The following is a 22,634-nucleotide window of genomic DNA, read 5'->3' as shown; positions in this document are numbered from 1 at the left end:
TTTTGAAATCTTGGTTTGGCTTTAACAAGAAACCAGAGAAGAAATGCTAATAAGAGAAACATGACTCTTCCCAGTCCCCATCAGTGTACTCTCTGCAGTATTTTGAATCAGCTGGAGGCTTTTCAGACACCTATGGGGACATTCTAATAAGTAATTACAGTTGTCTGTGCTGGAAGTGAGGCCACCTATGGCCACGAGCTGTGGGTAGTGACCGAAAGAACGAGATCGCGGATACAAGCGGCAGAAATGAGCTTCCTCCGAAGGGTGGCTGGCCTCTCCCTTAGAGACAGGGTGAGAAGTTCGGCCATCCGGGAGGGGCTCAGAGTAGAGCAGCTGCTGCTCCACATCGAAAGGAGCCAGCTGAGGTGGTTCGGGCATCTGACAAGGATGCCCCCTGGGCGCCTCCTGGGTGAGGTGTTCCAGGCATGTCCCACCGGGAGGAGGCCCCGGGGCAGAGCCAGGACACGCTGGAGAGATTATATCTCTCGGCTGGCCTGGGAACGCCTTGGTATTCCCCCGGATAAGCTGGAGGAGGTGGCTGGGGAGAGGGAGGTCTGGGCCTCTTTGCTTAGGCTGCTGCCCCCGCGACCCGGCCCCGGACAAAGCGGATGAAGATGGATGGATGGATGTGCTGGAAGTAACAAAGACAAGGATTTTCAGGTCAACCTGACTTCAAAGTACAGGGTGGACCATTTATATGGATACACCGTAACAACATGGGAATGGTTGGTGATATTAAAGTCCTGTTTGTGGCACATTAGTATATGTGAGGGGGCAAACTCCTCAAGATGGGTGGTGACCATGGTGGCCATTTAGGAGTCGGCCATCTTGGATACAACTTTTGTTTTTCCAATAGGAAGAAGACCATGTGACACATCAAACTTATTGGTAATGTCACAAGAAAAACAATGGTGTGCTTGGTTTCAACGTAACTTTATTCTTTCATGAGTTATTTACAAGTTTCTGACCACTTATAAAATGTGTGCAATGTGCTGCCCATTGTGTTGGATTGTCAATGCAACCCTCTTCTCCCACTCTTCACACACTGATAGCAACACCGCAGGAGAAATGCCAGCACAGGCATCCAGTATCCGTAGTTTCAGGTGCTGCACATCTCGTATCTTCACACCAGAGACAATTGCCTTCAGATGACCCCAAAGATAAAAGTCTAAGGTGGTCAGATCGGGAGACCTTGGGGGGCCATTCAACTGGCCCACGACGACCAATCTACTTTCCAGGAAACTGTTCATCTAGGAATGCTTGGACCTGGCACCCATAATGTGGTGGTGCACCATCTTGCAGGAAACACTCAGGGAACGTGCCAGCTTCAGTGCATAAAGAGGAAACACATCATCATGTAGCAATTTCAAATATCCAGTGGCCTTGAGGTTTCCATTGATGAAGAATGGACCCACTATCGTTGTTCCCCATATACCACACCAAACCATCACTGTTTCATCTGGGTTGGATAATAAAGAGCGTCAGCTGCAGTGGAAATTTACGCTTCTAACAGTTCTGGATACGATCACTGGTCATTTTCTAAATCTTGACCAAAAACACAAACATTCAAAATATAGTCGTGCACATACAGTCACATAAAGGTTTCACAAGAGTCTTGATGCTCTGGTCACTCAAAATTTGGAGTCTGTTTAGTGTTTATTAACTGAACGTCAGCCACTTGGTATATTGTCTAGATTCTTTCTGTATTTAGTTATTGTGATTGCAATTTTTACCTTTTATTGTATTTGATTTAGATTGAGCTTTTATTTTATTATTGTATGTTTTTTCTGTTTAATGGTCCTCCTTTCCTTTCTTATTTATAGAACAATGCATTTATTTGGCTTTATTGAACATAACCCTAACCCTCGTTCCTGGTAGGTGTTGGACTCCATCAGGGCTGCCCTTTATCACCGATTGTGTTCATAATTTGTATGCACGAGGGCTTCTACTTGGGTGGTCCAGAATCTCATCTTTGCTTTTCACAGATCATCATCATCATCATCATCATCGTTTATTTGTATAGCACTTTAAGAACACACCAGGCAGACCAAAGTGCTGAACAACACAGATCAAAACAACAACCAAATTAAAAATACCATAAAATCATTACACACAATAAAATAAATAAGAAGGTGTCAGTTTCCTACAGAGTTAAAAGCCAGGGAATAAAAATAAGTTTTCAATCTGGACTTAAAGACCTGCACTGATGACGCTTGTCTAATTTGGAGGGGAAGGTTATTCCAGAGCATCGGAGCCGCAATTGAAAAGGCACGGTCTCCTCTGCATTTCAGCCGCGACTTAGGGACCGACAGCAGCAGCTGCTCAGCTGAACGGAGCGAGCGAGGAGGAACATGTGGCTTCAGCAAGTCAGATAAGATGATGTGGATTTGTTGGCTTCATCTTATGGTGGACTCCAGTTCATACTGGAGTGGTTTGCAGCCGAGTGTGAAGTGGTGGGAATGACAGTCAGCACCTCCAAGTCTGAGGCCATGGTCCTCAGCTGGAAAAGGGGTGGAGTGCCCACTCTGGGTTTAAGTATGTCAGGGTCTTTTTCATGAGTGATGGGAGAGGCGAGCAGAAGATTGACAGATGGTACTGTGGCTGCAGTGATGAGGATGCTGTACCAGTCTAAAAGCGAAGCTCTCCATTTACTGGTCAGGACATCCCCGCCCTCACTTATGTTTACAAGCTCAAGGTGTCCAAAAGAATGACATCATAGCAGTGGACAGAAGCTCTCTTGGAAGGGTGGCTGGCCTCTTTCAGGAAGCCCTCCTGGGCATTTCCTGGGAGAGGCATCCTTGTCAGATACCCAAACCACCCCAGCTGGCTCCTTTCAATGTGGTGGAGTAGCTGCTCTACTCTGAGCCCCTCATCCTATCTCTAAGGGCATGTCCCACTGGGACGAGGCGCTGGGGGAGACCCGCGACACACTGGAGAGATTATATCTCTCGGCTGGCCTGGGAACAAGCTAGACGTGATGCCTATGGAGAGGGAAGTCTGGGCTTAGGCTGTTGCTCCTGCAACTCGGCCCTGGATGAGCGGACAAAATGGATTAATGGATGGATAACCCATTTTGTTATTGCTTGTGTCAAACAATTTGGAAAAAAGATATATTATATTATAAATATAGATTATATCATTTTATCTTATTGCTTAAGTACATGGATCAAGGAGTTTAAGTTGAAAGATCTTAGCATATATAAAGAATATATAAGTGTTAAGGACAAGGCATAGCATATAAAAGATGGCTTACATAAACTGCTTCAGCTAGCTCACACAGATGACAAGTATAAGTGTACATTAGTCTATAGATCTGTTTATAGTCACGCAGTTCTGATGTATTTGATGTGACATCTGGAGCTAACTAATTGAGTCTCCCTCCTCAGTGAAGCATTTTCCTTTTTGCCAGTCTTTGTACTCCCATCTCTCCTTGACTGTTTCAACCTCTTCCTTTAAATACTTTCCTTTACGCTGTCATTTCACCAACAAGTGTCCTTGTCCTCTTTCCTTAGTCCAGAGGATACACCAAACACCTTCCTGACAGGTTCCTCACTAATTCAGCTGTAGTTTCCCAGCTGGTAACTCTTCCCTAGCATCTCAACTCCCTCTTGAACTCTGTGCGACGTTCCTCCTTCTTCAGCTCCCATCATTTAATCCTTGGCTCTGCCTTCACTTGATTACTCTTCTTGATGTCCAAAGCCATCCTACAGACTACCATCTGATGCTCCCTACCTACATCCTCCCCTGCCACCACCTTACAGTCTCCTACCACTTTCATGTTGCATTTTCAGCACGAGTCCACCTGTGTTCGCTTTCTTCAATTCTGACGTCCTCCTATCTGCCTCCCCCTTCTTAAAGTTCATGTTCACCACAGCCATTTCCATTCATTTCAGAAAATCTACACCATCTGACGCTCTGCATTTCTCTCCTTAACACCATGCCTCCTAAACACCTCCCCATCGCCTCTGCAGCCTTCACCTACATCCCCCTCACAATGCTCTCCACCCTGGGGAGACCCTCCTCCACTTCATCTAGCTCTCTTCTAGCTAACATCCGCCCATTGGACATACACGCTGACAACATTGCACATCACTCCTTTGATTTGCAGCTTCAAACTCAACCCTGTCTGACCCTCTCTTCACCTGCACAACACTATTCCCATACTCTTCCTGTCCACTACTCTATTTTTCCTTCTCCATGGTAGAATAGTTTGAATCCACCTCCAGTGCTCCTGGCTTTGCTTCCCTTCCACCTGGTCTCCTGTACACACACAAACACACTATATCTGCCTTCCTTCTCTACATACCATCTGCCATCTCCCTTTATCAGTCATAGTCCCACCTCTCACCTCCACACTCCTGCTTTTTTGTCACCCTCACTGCCTCCTAACACACCTTCCCCCCTTCCCCTTGTCTTGTCAGCAGGCTGTAGCTCAGGTAGACCAGCTCATCTGCTAGTTGGAGGGTTGGCAGTTCAGCCGCTGGCTGCTTCAGCTAAAATAGTGAACAATGAGCTGCTCTCCAATACAATCATCAGAGAGTCAGTGTTTGATAAGTGTTGTTAACTTGGGTCCCAACTGATATGGAAATCTCATTCCTAATAATCTGCATTTTTGATCTGGCACTGATTTTACACTGTTCTGTCCTCAGCATTTGTCTTGGGGAGCTTGGGAACAATAATAGGAATACACAGCAATTATTATTTGCTCTATTTTTTATTTTTGCCTCGTCAAAGTTATATCAATACAAGTATGAGCGTGTGCAATGTTACAATCACATTTAGCAGTGAACGTGCAATTGTATAGTTTTCCAGCAGATGGCAGTGCAGACTCTATGCGCAACGAGATTGAGCAGGTGAATGGTTTCTAATTTATTGTGAATGGTATTATTTGGAGATAGAAAATCGGTAAACACTATCAGATTTATTTTATTGCACTGAAAATAATAGCCAATAGGTTGAATTTAGAGTAAAGGATTTAGTGGTAGTTTAATAAAGCTTTTATATATCACATCCACAGTAAAGGGTTACTTTTTACACAGCTTTTTAAACTTTTCGAACCAACAACTTTTTAAAAAGTTTTTAATATTCTTTTATTATTATAAAAGAATATTAAAAACTGAAAGAAAGCAGAATGACATTTTCCAGTAGTTGTGCAACAGCCTTCAAGTTCTACAATTTTGCCAACAGAACTATATTTAAAAATGTTCTATTAGAAGCTATTTACAGGGGGAAAGTTTATAATTCTTCGTATTTATTTCTTGTATTTTCAAAAATCCAGTTGGGCGGGAAAATGGCGGAAGTTGCAAGTTTGCGGGTTGTGCGCTGTGCATGCGCGCGCCCCATTCTGTGAGCGCACGAGCAGGCTGCACCTCGAGGAAGAATCTCACCTGTGAAGACACTCAAAGTACGGTTATTCTACCTGGGCTAGTTTTACTACATTACTGTCACTTGTGAAACCAATTTTCGAAGACAAGATGTAGTTATTATCAGTTTTATTAATCCCGTCGTGCTGTTTTTAGTTAGCGCTTCCAATGCTAACAGGTATCGCCTTTGACGTCCACTTGTAGTTTTTTTTGGTTTTGAGTGTATTCTCGAAACAGCGCTTTAAAAATGACTAATTTTAACTGTGCAAACACATGACTTAAAGCGTTATTTCGTGTTTGCGTCTAAATTGAGGGCGGAAGTTAGCCGCCGCCCTGCTCCCGCGTGCTCGATGTGTCTTGATTAGCTAGAAGAAGCGCGAAGTCATTTTCTGTACTTCAGAGTGAGCATTTAGAGCCACATTTGCTTTGCAACAGTCGACGTTTTGATTAAAGACACTTGCGCATTGTAAGTGTTTGTTAAAACAATTGTATTGTTTTAAGTGCATTTCACTTCTCGCGTGGTAGTCGTCACGTGCCAGATTCTCAGGAAAAGTTTAGCTTTTAATGTCGGAATGAAAGCGACAAAAAAGGGGGGGGGGGGGGTGTCTTTGTTATCGTACGTGATTTACAAAATTTCTTGTGGTACTTTTTTCCTCAGGTGAGCAAGAATGGACGAGTGGGAAGAACAGGTAAGCTAGTGTAATATCCGAAGGCCACGCGTACGCACTTCGCTGAGCCAGTCAGGCAGCGTCCGACTGAAATTGCCCATGTTTACAGGAAACCGCTACCTCTGGTACTTGTGCACTCACCAGCCACACCTCAAATGCAGGTATGTTCCACTTCAGATTGTCTGCTTTAATTCTTTCTTCCAAGGGTTAAAATAAAGATTGGAGGCAGGTTAAGATTTATTTTGGTTTTATTCTGTATTTTAAAACATGTTTTTAGGTACACAAGGAGATTTCTGGAGCTCTGATCGTGGTGAATTTCAAAGAGGTGAGTGTAGAAAGACGATGGAGCCCTTACAGGAAGCGTCTTGCGTGACACTGAGGAGTGATTTAAATGTGTTCTTCCAGGTCGTGGTGGACGGGGCAGAGGAAGAGGAGGATTTAAAAACTCATCCTTCTCAGGTGCGCATTTAACACTCTGTTTAAGAAGTAGTATAATTGTCCTTTGAGCAAGTAAACGTATGAAAATTAGCATTATGTATGAGCTGTGAGGTGAAAAGCCAGTAGGCGTGTGTGTGTGTATGCCCGTCATTTGGCAAGCAATCATAGCTTTAAATAAAAAATATCCACCAACCTCTGGAGTTTCACCTGCAGCAATTAAGTTTCTTTTTTTGGTGACTGGTGAAGACCCATGTGAGCAAGGGAAACTGGATATGACATGCAAGGGCTGCATCTAAACACTGAAACTGACACTGTTTGGCATTTTAGTGGTGAAATTGTCCTGGATAATCCTCATTTCTGGATGACAAATTAGAGTAGATTTGATGTGGAAGAATGCTTTTTGGGATTGCATACAGCAGGGGTGTCTAATTTCAGGCCTCTAGTGCCTGTGCCCTGCAGGTTTTAGATCTCACCTTGGGTCAACACACCTGAATCAAAAGATTAGTTCCTTAGCAGGCTTCTGGAGGACATGTTCAGGATGTAATTTATCCATTCAAATCAGCTGTGCTGGATCATGGACACATCTAAGACCTGCAGGACACCGGCCCATACAGTGTAAAAGATGAAAAGTGGAGGCAGTGTAATAGTGCATTAAACCTGTTTATCAGCCTCCATGGGGTTAAAGCTGTTGTTGCACAGACAGTCCTGAGCTCAGAAAATACTTTTCCTGATGAACTTTTGGAGGTTTTCCTGATGACTTCATGGCCCTAATGTCTCAATTTGGCTCACTACTGAATAAAACGTGTCCGTTCTTGTTCATTTTGATCATTCTGTGTCAGATTTATGCACTGTGCTCAAGACATTACTCCATCAGTGTGTGCTTTCAGTCAGACCCAGCTCTTATTTCAAAATGACAATGTTTGCAGCTAGAACAGTTGCCCCCCGCTGCTCGTTTAAAGAATGTTGCGTTATGGCACTTGGCTCTAGTTTTCACACCACAAGGTTTGCTTGATACTGTCACACACAGTACTTATCACGGAGGTGCCAATGGAGGAGCATGCAGGTGGTGGGAGAAATGGTTATCACGTTGTAGTAGGTGCATTTAGACGATTGTCGAAGGTATCTAATTTTAGTTATCTGATTTTTTTTTTGATTTTTTTTTTTAAGGTGCTGAGGACAGTGCAAACGGTAAGCATGAAGAGTATTACATGAGCTGTTGTAGTTTTCCTCATTGTGTTTCCTGAGCGTTGCGTTTCTTCCTTTCAGATGGTGACAGCCAGAATAATACAGCAGAAAGGAGTAGCTTCAGCCGAAGAGGAGGCCGTGGTGTGTGTGTGTGGGGGGGGGGATATATACTGTTGGTCATCTCAGTGGAATGTTAGGCATTTGTAATACAGTTTCACAGATTATGAAAACTCTTCAAATTACAAATGCTGAAAGAAAAACCCTCAACTAGCAGTGTGAAAGAGGATTAACAAGCTTGTTCAGTCAGTAAAGCAGTGGTAATGCTGTGCCAGTATGCATGTTTATGCTGTAGTGAATAGAGCTGTTGATGGATGTAATATAAGTTGTGTTATCAGGGCGTGGCAGAGGATTCGGCAGAACGGATCACGGTGATTTTGACGGTAATAACTGGAATATTGACGTGTACGTCTGTTTGGCTTTGAGCTGGAACGCGTCTGACTTGATGTTCTTATTTTTACAGCCAATGAAGAGAATGGTGACCATACAAATGGTAGTGTTAATATTCCCATTAAGACACACAAGTAGACTGAAAGAAATGCTTGTTTACAGTGTGAGCATTTTCTGCTTTTCAGTGTCGAGAGGAAGAAGAGGGGGCAGAGGAGGAAGCTATAGGCAAGGTACGAGTCTGATTCCACTCGTGGTGGGTTTTTTCCACTGCATGCAAATGCCACATTGACTCGTACTTGTTAGTGCTTTTTTACTACAAGCCTTAATCACACATTCACATGCATTCATACATGTATTGTTTTTCCTATGGCCTAAGCACTGTGTAAACTAAATGTTCACACACTCGCACTCCAGTGGGTGCACGTCGGGCTTCACCTGGGTTGGAAAAGCTGAGGGTCGATTAGTAGACTGCTGTGGCTCTGCAGACCTCCTGATAAATTTGATTGCAGTCAGTGTGGATTTTGAGTAAGAATAGCAGTTAATTGACTTGTGTTTTAAAGGTGGTGAGCAGGGTGGCAGAGGCGGCTTTGGAGGAGGTGAGTGAACGAGCAGTTCTGATCATGTGCAAATCTGTCAGAGGTGTCAGAAGTGTAATTTGTGTTGTGCTGCAGGCTACCGTGGGAAAGATGAAGAGGTCTTTGCTCAAGGTTGTTTTTCATTATTGACCTCAATGATTCAGTGCACATAGGTTTGAAAGATTTACTGATGTGGCTGGAATCTGTGTGTAACACAGGGAACCAGGATACACCTGCAGAGAAGACAGATGAGAGTGATAGTAAGTTAAACTTCCTGTTCACAGATCTGCAGCATGCCAGCTTTATCTTCCATTATGTGCAGCATTTCTGTTTCTCACTGCAGGACCCAGGGTTACCTACGTTCCCCCACCACCCTCTGAAGATGAGGAGTCCATTTTTTCCCATTATGAGTCCGGTGTCAACTTTGACAAGTACGATGAGATCTTGGTGGATGTCAGTGGAACCAACCCACCACCAGCTATAATGGTAAGAAATGTTAGGGGGCAATCCAGTAGGTACACAAATCTGTTATCAGCAGTTCTTTGCTGGCTTGGTACAAAACTGGTTACATCAGTGTCACACACTGATGTATGCACAGTGAACATTTTCATGCCTGTCTGAGGAAAGTGTGTAGTGAGGGGTTTTACAGCATTAAAACATCTATAATAATTGTAAAAGAAATAAAGTTGGGTACTTCGGATTTCACCTATCGCAGGTTATTTTTAGAACGTAACTACCGCGATAAACGAGGGATCGCTGTATACCATAAGGAAATGGAGCTGGCGTGTAATTTCTTTTCAAGTGGTCAGATCAGCTGTTCATGAAAGATTTTGTGTAACTAGTTCAGTCTACTGGAAAAAACCTGTTAAGATCTTATTTTTAAAGCCAAAGGAGCACACGTTGTGATTGCGATTCCATCACTTATTTCTCCTTGGCTCCGCTTTGAAAGTAAGCAGCTTATCAAAGACGTTATGTTTGTGTGAATGTAATTGCCTGCTGTGGCATGTTAGAGCCTGCATTTACTCAAGAAAAATAACGTATTATTTTTAATGTTAAACCAAGATGGCTGCCAAGTGGTGAGACTGTCTTGTAGAATTGAGTTTTATTATTTGAAGTTGATGTTTGTATGCATTTCAGGGACAGCTGTGAGCCATTTAACGATGCAAACGTTGAGTTGACAGAAAGGCGAGACTTTCTGCAGCCTGTAAGATGGCTGTTAACTTGTAGGACGGCACACAGGAGCAAGTTAATACACAAGACTTGCAACACTTGCGTTAGTTTCTAGTAGGGCTGTGCGATTTGACAAAAATCTCATATCAGATAGAAGACATTTATCGTCCTGACAACGATATAAATCACAAAAATGTAACATTTTCTGTAAATTCTGTGAATCTCGGGCAGCTCGACTTGCGTTTAGTGTTTCCAGCTGCGCGTCCTTTACCTGAATTCAAGTATTTTAACCGATGCATGAAACGATACATTTTTAGACATAAGCTGTAACGGCCGCCGTTTTCTCTCAAACTTTGAGTCTAAGCTTTATTTTTTAGCACCTGACGGCTCTTTTTTTGCTTCTCATCCGTAAACTCTGCATACTCTTTGATGTGATTCAGTTTATTTTGAAAAGTCTCAACAGGATCTTGAGCTTTATTGTGAAAGGTTTACGTGGAAAACAAACAAGCGGACAGCAGAGCCACGCGATGATTTTACCGTTGCTAACAAAAACATATAAAAACAGGCGCTATTCGTCTGTAGTGTGGTTACATTAAATATAAGAGAAAGAGAGAACTGTAAGAAATTAATACAACCACTACAGTGACCATCAAAACCATGAAAAAATATTGCTGTAAACAGTTTATTTTACGACACCACGAAACAAACGACAGCATAATAGGAAACGACAGACGGTTTTATATCGTCATCTGATATATGTGGTTATAGTGAACAGCCCTAGTTTCTAGTATAACCGTGCAGATGGACACCATTCTGGTCAGATTTCTGGTGACTTCCCGCACTGGTTGAAGGAGCCGGCTCTGTTATAGTTGGAGCTGTTTGGAAGCAGCTCTAAGGCTGAGTTCAAACAGCTGCGTGAAACCTGAAGTAATTTAAAGCATGGTGTCACAGCAATATTGACTTGCCCTCCATGCTGGTGTACATTTCTTCTGCTTTCTCTCAGACATTTGATGAAGCAGCGCTGTGCGAGTCCCTAAAGAGAAACGTCAGCAAGTCTGGTTATGTGAAGCCCACCCCTGTGCAGAAGCACGGCATCCCCATCGTTTCTGCTGGCAGGGATCTCATGGCCTGCGCCCAGACTGGCTCTGGTAAAACGGTACGGTTTGGGAGAGTTGAACCTGGGTGTAGACCTGCTTGTGGACAGAGGTTAAATGTGGTCTCCCTCCACCAGGCTGCCTTCCTGCTACCAATCCTTCAACAGCTGATGGCAGATGGCGCGGCGGCCAGTTGCTTCAGTGAGACGCAGGAGCCTGAAGCCATCATTGTGGCGCCAACTAGGGAGCTCATCAACCAGATTTACCTGGAGGCCAGGAAGTTTGCCTATGGGTGTGTTTCTTTGTCAAAGCCAAAGAATAAGTGAACTCCACCAACATGTAGATAGAAGGTAAATTCAAGATGTTTGTCTCCACTCTGCAGCACATGTGTGCGACCTGTTGTAGTGTATGGTGGGGTCAGCACTGGACACCAAATAAGAGACCTCTCCAGGGGCTGCAATGTGTTGTGTGGAACACCAGGACGACTGCTGGACATGATTGGAAGAGGAAAGGTAAGGCCGTTTAAAGGTACCATCGATTGGATGACAAAATTGTGCAGCGCTTTCAGATGCTAATAAATGTGTGTTCCAGGTTGGCTTGACCAAAGTGCGTTACTTGGTGCTGGATGAGGCTGACCGCATGTTGGATATGGGCTTTGAGCCTGACATGCGCCGCCTGGTGGGCTCTCCTGGGATGCCATCGAAAGAGAACCGTCAGACTCTGATGTTCAGTGCTACTTTCCCCGAGGACATCCAGAGGTCTGCTGCCAGTTTGTACTCCTGACATACAACCAGGTCTGAATGCCTGCCAGCTCATCTCAGTGTGTGTGTGTGTGTGTGTGTGTGTGTGTGTGTGTGTGTGTGTGATATAGGCTGGCAGCTGACTTTCTAAAGACTGACTATTTGTTCTTGGCCGTGGGAATTGTGGGTGGAGCCTGCAGTGATGTGGAGCAGACATTTGTGCAGGTCACCAAGTTCGCTAAGAGGGATCAGCTTTTAGACCTCCTGAAATCAACAGGTATTTCAAGCTTCTGGGTTTCCAGTGTTGAGAAGAACTAAAGGTCAAAACAAACGATAGCTCAGTGTAACCGAACTGTGTGTTGTGGGTTTGTGCTGCAGGATCGGCGCGCACCATGGTGTTTGTAGAGACCAAGAGACAGGCTGATTTTATTGCCGTAATCTTGTGTCAGGAGAAGTTTCCAACTACCAGCATTCACGGGCAAGTGGTGTTTGTGTGTTTACTGTGGCTTTCATGGAGATGGTTGTCCTTTGTGTGACGTACTCACACATGCACTGATAACACAGTTCCACCCCCACACTTGCCTCTGTAAACTACCACTGTGCTATACTTAATTTTGTGCAATAACCCAAACTGTAAATAAATTGTGTGTATATATGTATATACATAGTTTTCTTTGTTCTAGATACTGTTCATATGTATATAGTGCTGCAGAAACTGTGCACCTCACCTTTCTTCCCCCACATGTCTGGAGATGCTCTAGATCTCACTGTACATCTATTCTATTCTATGTGCTGTGCTGTGCTGGCTGCCAGTGACCGTGAGCAGTGGCAGCGAGAGCAGGCCCTTGGAGACTTCCGCTCTGGCAAATGTCCTGTCCTGGTGGCAACCTCTGTAGGTGCCCGTGGACTCGATATTCCAGATGTGCAGCTCGTGGTGAACTTTGACCTACCAAACAATATCGACGAGTATGTCCATCGTATCGGTAGAACCGGCCGCTGTGGCAACACCGGGAGGGCAGTGTCCTTCTATGATCCAGAAGCTAACAGTGAGTTGGCTCAATCACTGGTCACAATCCTGTCCAAGGTGAGAACGCTGCACTACAACTACACAATGTGCATCACCACAAGTGCGTAAGGTGAGACCTGAGTGCTTTAAGCGAGATGTTTGGGATTGGCAGGCCCAGCAGGAGGTTCCCTCGTGGTTAGAGGCGGCTGCGTTCAGCGGCCATGGCCCCTCTGGCTTTAACCCACCCAGGAAACATTTTGCCTCCACAGACTTGAGGAAGGTAACTGGTTCAAGTTGTTTTGCACTGAATTCTCTGAGATGTTGTAGTGTTTCACATTGTGGTCCTTCTTCAGGGTCCACAGGGAGGCCTTTTCCAGGACAGCAGTGTAACGAGCCAGCTGGCAGCACAGACGGCTGCTGACGATGAAGAATGGGAGTGAGAGCAGCGCAGTCGCACAGCAATGATCCCAATTTTCTAAATTGTTGAGCTTGTTGGTGTTTTTAGTTTTGTTGGAAGAATAGTTTGTCACAGGCCAGAGAGTTAAAATGTTAGTACAGATAAAGTACTGTCATCAATATGTTGTAAAGTCTGTTTGTTTTGGGGTTTTCTTAGTTTTTTTTTTTTAGTTTTTTTTTTTTAGTTTTTTTTTTAGTATTATTACTTTTTTGGAGTTAAACAGTTTTTGTGTAAACAGCGTGTCTTACTCAAAGCCAATCTCATTGTAGTTCTGTTTCTTATCTGAATAAATGTTTAAAGCAACACTTTCATTTATTACAGCCAGCTCAGTAGGTCCTTCAGGAATGATTCAAACACACCTGGAAAACCCAGCTGCTGCCTGGAAATCGATTAAATTCATTCATTCACATTCAATCCATTTCCAGACAGGTGCCGAGTCCCAGTGCGCAGTGGTCTGCTTCCAGTCCCAGAGATGGTTGATGTGGATCAGGAGGACCCAGCACCTCTCACGATGTATTCAATCACTGAGCACTGGGACCCAGAAGGGGCGTTTCCATGGAGGTTGCTGGGCTGAAGGCCTTTAATATCCACAGTATTCCTGAGTTCGTGCAATTACACCTGATTGAAAGCGGAAGATTAATTTTTTTTTTTTCCTGCTTGCACTGTTGATGCTTGCAGGGTTACACCTTCAGTGTTCATAAGTTTCTCTCACTGCAGTTTCTTTCACTTGGCTGAAATAGCAACACGTTGTGGATACACTAGGTATGTTTTAATAAGTGGTGAGGACAATACATTAGCAGTGCCTCACCCATCACCTCCCACGGACTGATGATGTAAAACTATGGCCCAGTGTTCTCTAGGTCAACATCAAGAGCACCAAGGTGTACAACTACCTGCAACAAAATTGATCAAGTACTGCTCTTTATTTTTCTTAACGCAGCCATAGAGGGCGCTGTTTGTAAACTGAAACATGCTGAAATTAATGGCAACATTTTTCTACATTTAGCTCCAAACCTGATAGAAGTAACTTTTAAGTTTAAACTGCAGATGTCTATTATTAAAAGATACCTCCGTTATAAAGCTTTCAAATGTATTAAAATGTTCATATATTTTTGTATCACATGCCATTACATCCTGTCACACACACACACGCTAATAAGTAAGCTTGAAAAACAGGAAATGCTATGCAACTGTCTCTTGGTATAAATAAATCTGACTGCAATGCCTCGGGTGTGAGTATCACTCGATCACTCACCCGTGCACGTAGCTCTATGAAACTCCTTATGACTGTCTTGTATTCCTTCATCGTATTTAAAAATGTCACACACCACTGACAAAACCTTATAAAAAAACATGTTTGGGTTTTGTTTGTTTTTTTTTTAGTCACTTTTTCCAACATTTACATTTGTTACAGGAAGCTAAATATTTAGCACATTTATTCTACTGGTCAATGGAAATACTGAAATAAAAGCCCTGCTCTAAAGTAGCTGTAGTGGTCAGGTTGTGACTGCTCTGCCTTGATGGTCACTTCTCACCAGGATGTCCAGCAATTTAGCTGAAAACATGGGCAGAGCCATTTTGGTTCAGCAGCAGTGCCCTTCAGCAGCTGTTCTGTACATTACTAGAACAAATTAAAAATGAAAAGACTCGAATGAAGGTGAAGGGCAGACTTTCATCTTTAATTCAGTGGGTTGGACAAAAAGACTGCATAAAGATGTGAGGAACTAAAGCTCCTTTTCAACAGAATCCCTTCATTTCAGAGACTCATTAGTATTTGGACAAATGAACTTTAAGTGGAATGTTCATTTCTATTACTTTATTCAAACGCTGCCCAATCACTGTGACTACATTTAGCTGGATGTGGGCTGACTGTCTCTAAACACCTCAGTTCATCCAGCTGCTTCTGTCCTGTGTCACGTCATCAATAAACACTAGTGTCCCAGTGGCAGCTGAGCCCGCCCAAACCATCACACTGCCTCCGCAGTGTTTTACAGATGATGTGAGTTGTTCCACACCTCCAAATTTTTTTTCTTTTCCATCATTCTGGTAGAGGTTTCATGTGTCCAAAGCACGTTTGTCCAAAACTGTGCCGGCTTTTTTACATGTTTTTTTTTTTTAACGAAGTCCAACCTTCATATAGTCTTCTCTTTATGGTAGACTTTGAAATTGATACGCCTGCCTGCTGGAGAGTGTTGTTCACTTGGTTCACTGTTGTCATGGGGTTTCTCTTCACCATGGAAATGATTCATGTAGCAATTTCTCTGATTGGTTGTTCTGTTCAGTTCTGTTGGACCACATGTTGCCTGTTCACAGTAAAATTTCCAAATGCGAACACTACACCTTAAATCATCTCCAGGCCATTTATCCGCTTAATTGATAACAACATAACGAAGGAATTGTCCATACCTGCCTATGAGCCTTCGAGTCCCTTGTCCAATTACCTTTGTTGCCTTCAAAAAGAGGGTAAGACGAAGAAACTCCTAAATGCTTCATCCAATTCCAACATGGATAATCAAAGCTGAGTCTGCACATCATGTCCATGATATAACTATAAGCGGAATATGTTTCAGTAAACGAAACTCGTCAGTGTCCAAATATACACGGACCTAGCTGCAGGCCTTTTCTACTCTGAGTGCTCAGAGCACTTTGTACGACACATCTCAGTTACACATTCACAGCAAACACATTAGTGCTTTTTCTGTCCAACATTCACACACAGTCACAGTCAGATAAACCCACTGGGAGCTGTAGAGCACCCGCAGATCAAATCGCCAACTTAGTAGACAAACCCGCTCTAGCCACGCCCACGCCACACGTTTTGTGGTGTAATGTCTCCTTTAATTATCAGTATTTAAGACATCAACATTTTGATTTGACACACATGAGTGAAGTGCTAATCTACACGATAAAAATGGTTCAGTGCTCTGTGTAATGGGTAGACCATAGTATCATAGTCTGAGTCTACACGTTCCATGAAAGGGTAACAGAAGCCTTAGGGATGTATCTGTGTTTGCATTTCAGGTTCCTCTTCCATCAGTTCCTCAAGCTCGTGCTCCACACTCATGTTTTGTGTAGGAAAAACAAGACCTGCAAACACAATACAAAAGATGTTGTGTGCTCGCCCTTGTCTTCAGCATCAACGTTACGCATACCGAGAGGAGATTTAAGAGCAAAACCAGCACAAGATGCCTTATTGGGAAGATCTCACTGGTCTGAAGCACAACAATCTTCAGAAAGCTGCACAGGAAAACATTTGATATTGCAGTGCAGAGATATTTACTTTCTGATTCATACAAGGTACATCTGAAAAATGGAAGCGGTGAACATGCTGAATGGAAACGTATTGAAACTGTAAGCTCGATGACCAGTTTGATTTTGTGACTGCAGTGAGTATGAACAGAATTCCTGTGGTGTTTGTTTGATTCACAAGGACATCATTAATGTGTCTGATTTTAATGTTTACAGATCATCACAGCCAAGCAGGGACATGTGCCCAACTTTCACTACTTTATTTGAGTGGAATTTAAAGATCATTATGGTGATTTTGATTTCAGTCCATTTTCTTACCAAGACATCGCCATGAAACGAGTGCTGGGAACAGAAAAAGGGAAGAACACGAATAACTGAACATTTCTAGGCTGAAGCTTTTGCCCTACAGCACATTCTGGATGACAACACGTTTTAATAATATTTCACCAAAACAATGTTTCATGAACAAAGATGATTATACTTTTATTTCATGAATGAAGAGTTATGGAGGAAATGATGGTTGTAAATTTCTCCAGTGTGTGGAAAGTAAGCAGAAACTCACATGTCCGTGAGTCAATCCAGGACTACGTGACACACAGATGTATGAAAGCTTACAACTGACGAGCAAAGCACAGACAGAACCTCTGTGTTTTTATAAATACATTAGTCGTCATATAGCTCTATTTTCGAGCCACCAGGTTAACGGTGGTTTTCCTTTGATTTGAGATAAGGAGCTGACAGACACACTTGGAGAAAGGATGAAGAGGCATTTGTGAAGGCTTTTGCTACTAGGAGCAGCAAAGTTGCAGCCATAGGTTTACAAGCAGCTCCTAAAATAACATTCATTCATGATGAAAGCAAACATCTGCCCATTGCGCACACATGTGCAAATGAGCTTCTGTGTTTTGTAAGTGAAACAACAATGGCTGATGATGATGCAGCACTCACCACTCACACTTGGAAAACAGTAAATGTCTCGTAAGCTGCAATAACATTTGGTTATTCTGGTAATCTGATGCCTTATGAACCCTTCAGCTCCAAATTTAATTTAGATATCAAGGAACAATATTAAAGTTATTAAAGCAAATCCAGAACCTGTTGTGTCCACCTCTTAAAATCTGCATCATAACTATAGGAGTCCAAGGTTTCCTGAACTTCTGCTTAATGGACTTTCTGTTAATGATAGAAAGTTGTCCAATAAGAACATTATTTATCCGAGAGCTGCGTTCATTCTTAGCTAACAGATCAGCTCCTCACCTCCAATCTAGACAAGTTGTGAATGAACTGATTGATAGTGTTTAACCATCAAGACCCTGCTGGCTGCTCTTTCTGTAACGAAGATGCAGCTACACTGTTGTTTGGCTTCATCTAAAGACACTGTATTGATTGGTTGTTTCACAGCAAAACCAGAATATCGACCTTTAAATTAAATGTTAGAATAATCTGTGGTCAATTTTTTATACACAAATGCCGTTATTTAAAAACTCGCCCTTGAAATTCATAAAATGTCCAAAAATGTTAAGCCAACCGCACATTTCATCTCATTTTGTTTTGTAATTTACTTTTTTGAATTATTATTTCAATATATGTAATTTGATTCTTGTCACCATGTACTGCTGGTCCTTTTCTTTCTGCTCGTGTCTGTTTGTAGCGCTGCTGAGTCTGAAGGATTTGCTGCGCCAAGTTTTTGTTAAAACAAAAAACGGCAGCCCCGCAGCCGCCTTCATCCGGGACCTACGGGGCGGGGCAGTTGAGCCTGTCGTTTGTGAAGGGAGCAATTTGATTGGACGGTTTTAATGTTTTCCCTTTCAAACGCGCTCTGAACCGGAAGCTCTAAACGAGCCGAGAACTTGCAGCGCGCAGTGCTTGAATCCGAGTAACGGCGGCAGCGCTCAGGCTGGCGGAGACCATGAGAGGAAGAGCTCAGCGCAAGGTAGGACTGAATGAACACGCAGTCAGAGCTTCCACTGTCAGAGACAGGTGTGAGGCTTCACGCGTGGTTTCTGTGACCGGCAGGTGGTGACGTCAGGAAGGCTGACGGGAGCAGCCAGAGGGGGTCTGTGAGTACACCCGCCTTCATGTAGCGTTTTCTGTGTCTGCATGTGTACGTGTGCCTGTTAGCGCTCTCCTCACTGTTGTTTTCAGAGCCAGCTTAAATCCAGGAACAGCTGCCTGCCCTGAGCCCGCCTACTCCCTGTACTCCACCGACTCCGAGGGCCAGGTGATGAGACTGTTCACGCCCCGCCCACATTATGTATACGCAGACCACGGGTGGCGACATGTGAAGCTAACACTTTTATTATGAGTTCTCAGGATTTATTCACCTGGTTGTGTAGCAGTACTAAATATTAACAGTGTCATCTAGGACGGGTATCACATCCAGGCATGACCGAGTCTTTGCCACAACACACACCTCAGGGTAGTAAACATGGGGAGGTGAACAGAGGAAATCTAGCACTTCCACAAAGTCAGAAGGCTTGACAGACAAACCACTAACCCACACTACCGCATCATCGGCTCGGTGTCTGAACACATGTCAATAAACCGGACGTGTCTGCCCCCAGGTCATCAGTCTGCACAAGGGCCTGGACCGCTGTGCTGCCCTGCTCAGTGGGATCCTTCAGGCTGATAAGGCAGGTCAGAGGAGCTTCCTAATGCTGTAGATCAGCTCAGTTTGTTACAAGTCACAGTACAAAAGCTTAAAGTATCAACCTGTTCCTGTGTGGTTACACTGAGGATTTTCTGTATAAGTTAGATCTGTCCAACACTTACTGGTTGAATGCAACATAATAGTACTCTGTGTGTGTGTGTAAGTGTCTCCGAGGCTTCACAGAACAGTAAGCAGTGCAGCAGCCAAACCAAGGCTTTCCACATCAACGGGGAAAAAGAGCTTGAAGAAAGGGCCTCCAAAGGCAGGTGGGCGTGTTCGAGGTTTGCTTTACTGCACACTCTTACAAGACAGTCGCTGAGAACTAAATGACATAAAGGTCTCGTGTTAATTCCACTGTGGGACTATAAACTGCAGAGGACAGGATTACATTGATGGTGTCCAAAAGCTTTTAGGATTTTCGTTCATTTGTTCTGGAAAATGGATTCAAGGCTTATAACTTAGCAACAGTTGCTTAGAGCCGCCTCTAGGAGCCCCTCAAAAGTAGAGCTGAACCATCCATGTCCTGTTGGTCACATGGGGCAGAGACTAAGAACGGACCCCCGACGTCCCTCCCCAGCCACCTCCTGCAGCTCATTTGGGGGAACACTAAGACATTTCCAGGCCAGCTTAGAGATATCGTCTTTCCAGTGTGTGATGTGCCAGGGCCGCCTTCTCGTGGGACATGCCCAAACACCCAGGAGGCATCATAATGAGCCACCTCAGGTTCCTCCCTTTGATGTGGAACTGCAGCAGTTCCACTGCGAGTCCCTCCTGAACGACTGAAATTCTACTCTCACACTAGAGGAGAGCCCGGCCACCCTTTGGAGGAAGCTCAATTATTTAATCAATTAATTTAATCAATCACTAACAATCAATCACTAACAATCAATCAGGACATGAGCACCAACAAACTGATTGGCTGATGCACACATCAGGCAGGATTGCAGATGCAGCTTTATAAATATGTGAGAAAACACGTGTAGAAAGTCTAATGTTAATCATTCCTCCACCTTCCAGGCCAGAAGAGCGCGTCAGGCTGGCATGGATCGGACAGCAGAACTCCACGAGGACACCCGTCTGCCCGTCCTGCACCACATTCAGGAGTGAAGCTACATCCACCTCAGAAACCATGTCCCACCCAGCTGCAGTCTCACTTACTTTCACCTCGGCTTCTTCCTCGCACCGTCAGTCCGCCCCGGCACGAGGCGTCTGTCCTTCTGTCTGTGCGTCAGTCCTCCTCTCTCTCGAGCCATCGGACTGCCTGCCGGCCTGACTCTGAGACGCCTCGCACTGCGTGTGATGAAGCACCAGAGTTTGTTCCTGTGAGAGACACGCACACCCAGAGCCCCAGCACACACACTCTCACACATGCACACGGAGACAGCTGCAGTATGAAGATGGCACACTTCCAGCTGGAGCCTGGACAGGCTGAGGAGAGCAACACTGAGGCGCAAACAAAAGCTCACAAGCTTCAGCATCTGTTCGCACAACTCAAGCCTCTGATTGCTGGACAAGGTAAAGTGACTGTGTGCATCTCACCCCTGGACCCCGCCAGACATCACTCACACAAACACAACCTCTGTGATACCTGAATGCATCGAACACTAAGCTACATGTCACTGATGTGGGAGCTCAGCAAAGTTCTGCTGACGTGGACTTCTGCTGTAGTCACACACAGGACGTGAGCCTCTGTGTCACACGTGCTGACGATGTCACACTGTGTGTGTGTGTGTGTGTGTGTGTGTGTGTCAGGCAGTGTAGCAGAGAGCCTACTCAGTCATCTGGAGCAGATGGTGTCCACAGCACAGATGAATAATAGTGCTTCAAACATCCAGAGTGTGTCAGACCTGCACAGGTGAGACACACAACGTCCTTCACTTCACTGGACTCTGACGTTTTTGGTATAACGTACGTGTGTGTGTGTGTGTGTGTGTCCTAGGTGTGTGAGGAACCTGGACCAGCAGCCAGAGATGGAGAGACATCAGAACCAGGCGATGCTCTGTAACTGTAAATTGTGTGACAGTCATAAATAGTTGTGTATTTATTTCATTTGTATTAAAATAACACAGTCAGCTCGAGCTGCGTCACACTAAGGTAAACCCAACAACAGACACACTGTGATTTTACTGTTGGGTTCAGTTTGGTCAGTCAGGGTAAAAAGCTTTAACTGACTGGGGAGTAATTGAAAAGGTCTCCACAGGGCAGAGACTTCAGGAAGAGCTCACTGCTGCTCAGTCCAGGCTGCAGGAACTCCAAGATGACCTGACGGACCTACGGCAAACCCTGCAGGACACACAGAGCCAGCTGAGAGACCGAGAGGCTGAAACTGCACTCGTTAAGATGGGTACGCACTCGCAGTGAGTCCTGCTGATGATCTGAGCTGTGGGCTCTTTGTGATGAAATCACCTCCATTATCAAAGTGAAAGACACTGCCATGAACAACATCGTGTGTGTGTGTGTGTGTGTGTGTGTGTGTGTGTGTGTGTGTGCAGAGCTGGAGGCCAGTAAGAGTAGGTTACTGGACAGTGAGCGGGAGAGGAGTAAGCTGGCCTCGCTGGCACAACAAAGGCTGAAGGAGATGGAGCACCTCCACAGGTGGGCCTGTGTGGGTGGGCGTCACCCCCCAGAATGAGCCCTACAGCTGAAAGTGTGACACGATTCAGAACTGTTCCTCACTCATGTCGTCTTCTGCTTCAGTCTCCTCTCAGCAGATCATGCTGTTGACAGCTCTGTGTCAGAGACGAGCCAACACCAGCACAGACGGATGCCAGCGCCCCCTACTGACCTCTTAGCCAGATAGCGCCTGTGCAGTGTGTGGATGCAGAGAGAGATTCAGACTCGGCACATCTAGACGTCACAGCTCAGAGGAGAGAAGATCGTGCAGGGACTCGGCCCGAGTCTGATCGTGAGCGGTCCGCTGGTCCAGGTGAAGCCCTGCGGCCAGAGGACGCTCGCAGGCAGCTGTTTAACTCCACGCTGTCCCAGAGTGAAACGGAGTCTGTGTGGTCTGATTTGACCTTTGACACCAGAGACGAAGCAGCGTTCAGAGACGGCCTGGCAGCTTTGGACGCTAGCATAGCCAGTCTGCAGAAGACTATTAAGCTGGACCTGAGGCGGTGACCGTGCTGGTCTTTGTATTCATCCATGTTTGGGCCGTGCTGATGAACTGTTCTGTAAAGTGTTGTTTAAGATTGGGAATAAAGCTGTTTTTATGAATGTCTTCATGGACAGACACTGCTTTGTTCTGCTGCTCGTGGAGGTTTACAACTTTCTAACAAGTCATAACATACAGACAGAACATACACCAAAAATGATCCTTCATTCTGGCGGCCGGGACACTCAAACTCCTCAGGTTAGTGAATTTGCACAAGAAAGCAGAAAATGATCAGCATGAACCCAAAGTGCCGTCTGAGAGAAGAAACCTGGACTGCAGGGAAAGTATTGAGATGATCCCAGAGGCAGTGCAGGTGCATTATCTCTGGGGTCAATATAAATGTAGACGGGCAAAATAAATCCAGCAGCCACAAGTTTGAGTGCACTGTGTCGTCCACGAATGTGGAGCACAGCTCTTTATACACAGCTAGAGCGCAGG

At 44.6% G+C, this 22,634-nt stretch overlaps 2 protein-coding genes and 1 long non-coding RNA gene across 9 annotated transcripts; 2 read left to right on the top strand and 1 right to left on the bottom strand.

Annotated features, from left to right (window-relative positions):
• The first annotated feature begins 5,277 nt into the window (after positions 1-5,277).
• On the top strand, positions 5,278-13,467 carry ddx4 (DEAD (Asp-Glu-Ala-Asp) box polypeptide 4). 5 transcript variants are annotated; one of them, XM_004564098.5, is made up of 23 exons: positions 5,278-5,404; positions 6,022-6,052; positions 6,141-6,192; positions 6,309-6,356; positions 6,437-6,490; positions 7,637-7,657; positions 7,736-7,795; positions 8,050-8,094; positions 8,175-8,204; positions 8,287-8,331; positions 8,662-8,697; positions 8,773-8,808; positions 8,895-8,936; positions 9,020-9,162; positions 10,850-11,002; positions 11,078-11,232; positions 11,323-11,452; positions 11,532-11,698; positions 11,812-11,957; positions 12,059-12,158; positions 12,494-12,764; positions 12,859-12,966; positions 13,040-13,467. In XM_004564098.5, the coding sequence occupies exons 2-23, from the start codon at positions 6,032-6,034 to the stop codon at positions 13,124-13,126; spliced, it is 1,950 nt and encodes a 649-aa protein (XP_004564155.1). In that variant the 5' UTR covers positions 5,278-5,404; positions 6,022-6,031; the 3' UTR covers positions 13,127-13,467. The 5 variants fall into 5 exon arrangements, with proteins under 5 accessions (XP_004564155.1, XP_076736022.1, XP_076736018.1 ...); XM_076879903.1 differs by having other exon boundaries at positions 5,279-5,404; positions 7,736-7,801; positions 13,040-13,466; XM_076879905.1 differs by lacking the exon at positions 5,278-5,404 and adding an exon at positions 5,474-5,541 and having other exon boundaries at positions 7,736-7,801.
• Positions 13,468-15,959: 2,492 nt separating this feature from the next.
• LOC143414916 (uncharacterized) lies at positions 15,960-18,143 on the bottom strand. The gene is made up of 3 exons (XR_013095521.1): positions 18,000-18,143; positions 16,711-16,734; positions 15,960-16,230 (listed from the first exon to the last, which is right to left on the bottom strand). It is a non-coding gene; the product is annotated as an uncharacterized LOC143414916 (long non-coding RNA).
• A 32-nt stretch (positions 18,144-18,175) lies between these two features.
• Positions 18,176-22,262, top strand: LOC101484281 (uncharacterized). Of its 3 annotated transcripts, none has more exons than XR_013095520.1 (11): positions 18,176-18,325; positions 18,409-18,452; positions 18,538-18,613; positions 18,957-19,029; positions 19,207-19,308; positions 20,060-20,557; positions 20,795-20,897; positions 20,982-21,049; positions 21,243-21,399; positions 21,535-21,637; positions 21,740-21,844. XR_013095520.1 is itself a non-coding variant. In XM_012922703.3 (11 exons), the coding sequence occupies exons 1-11, from the start codon at positions 18,302-18,304 to the stop codon at positions 21,840-21,842; spliced, it is 1,332 nt and encodes a 443-aa protein (XP_012778157.3). In that variant the 5' UTR covers positions 18,176-18,301; the 3' UTR covers positions 21,843-22,262. The 3 variants fall into 3 exon arrangements, 2 of the variants coding, with proteins under 2 accessions (XP_012778157.3, XP_076736026.1); XM_012922703.3 differs by having other exon boundaries at positions 20,982-21,043; positions 21,243-21,386; positions 21,740-22,262; XM_076879911.1 differs by having other exon boundaries at positions 21,243-21,386; positions 21,740-22,262.
• Positions 22,263-22,634: the final 372 nt, after the last annotated feature.

The sequence above is a fragment of the Maylandia zebra genome, linkage group LG23, assembly GCF_041146795.1.
Source record: "Maylandia zebra isolate NMK-2024a linkage group LG23, Mzebra_GT3a, whole genome shotgun sequence".
Classification (NCBI taxonomy): Eukaryota; Metazoa; Chordata; class Actinopteri; order Cichliformes; family Cichlidae; genus Maylandia; species Maylandia zebra.
This window is presented reverse-complemented; position numbering and strand designations above follow the sequence as displayed.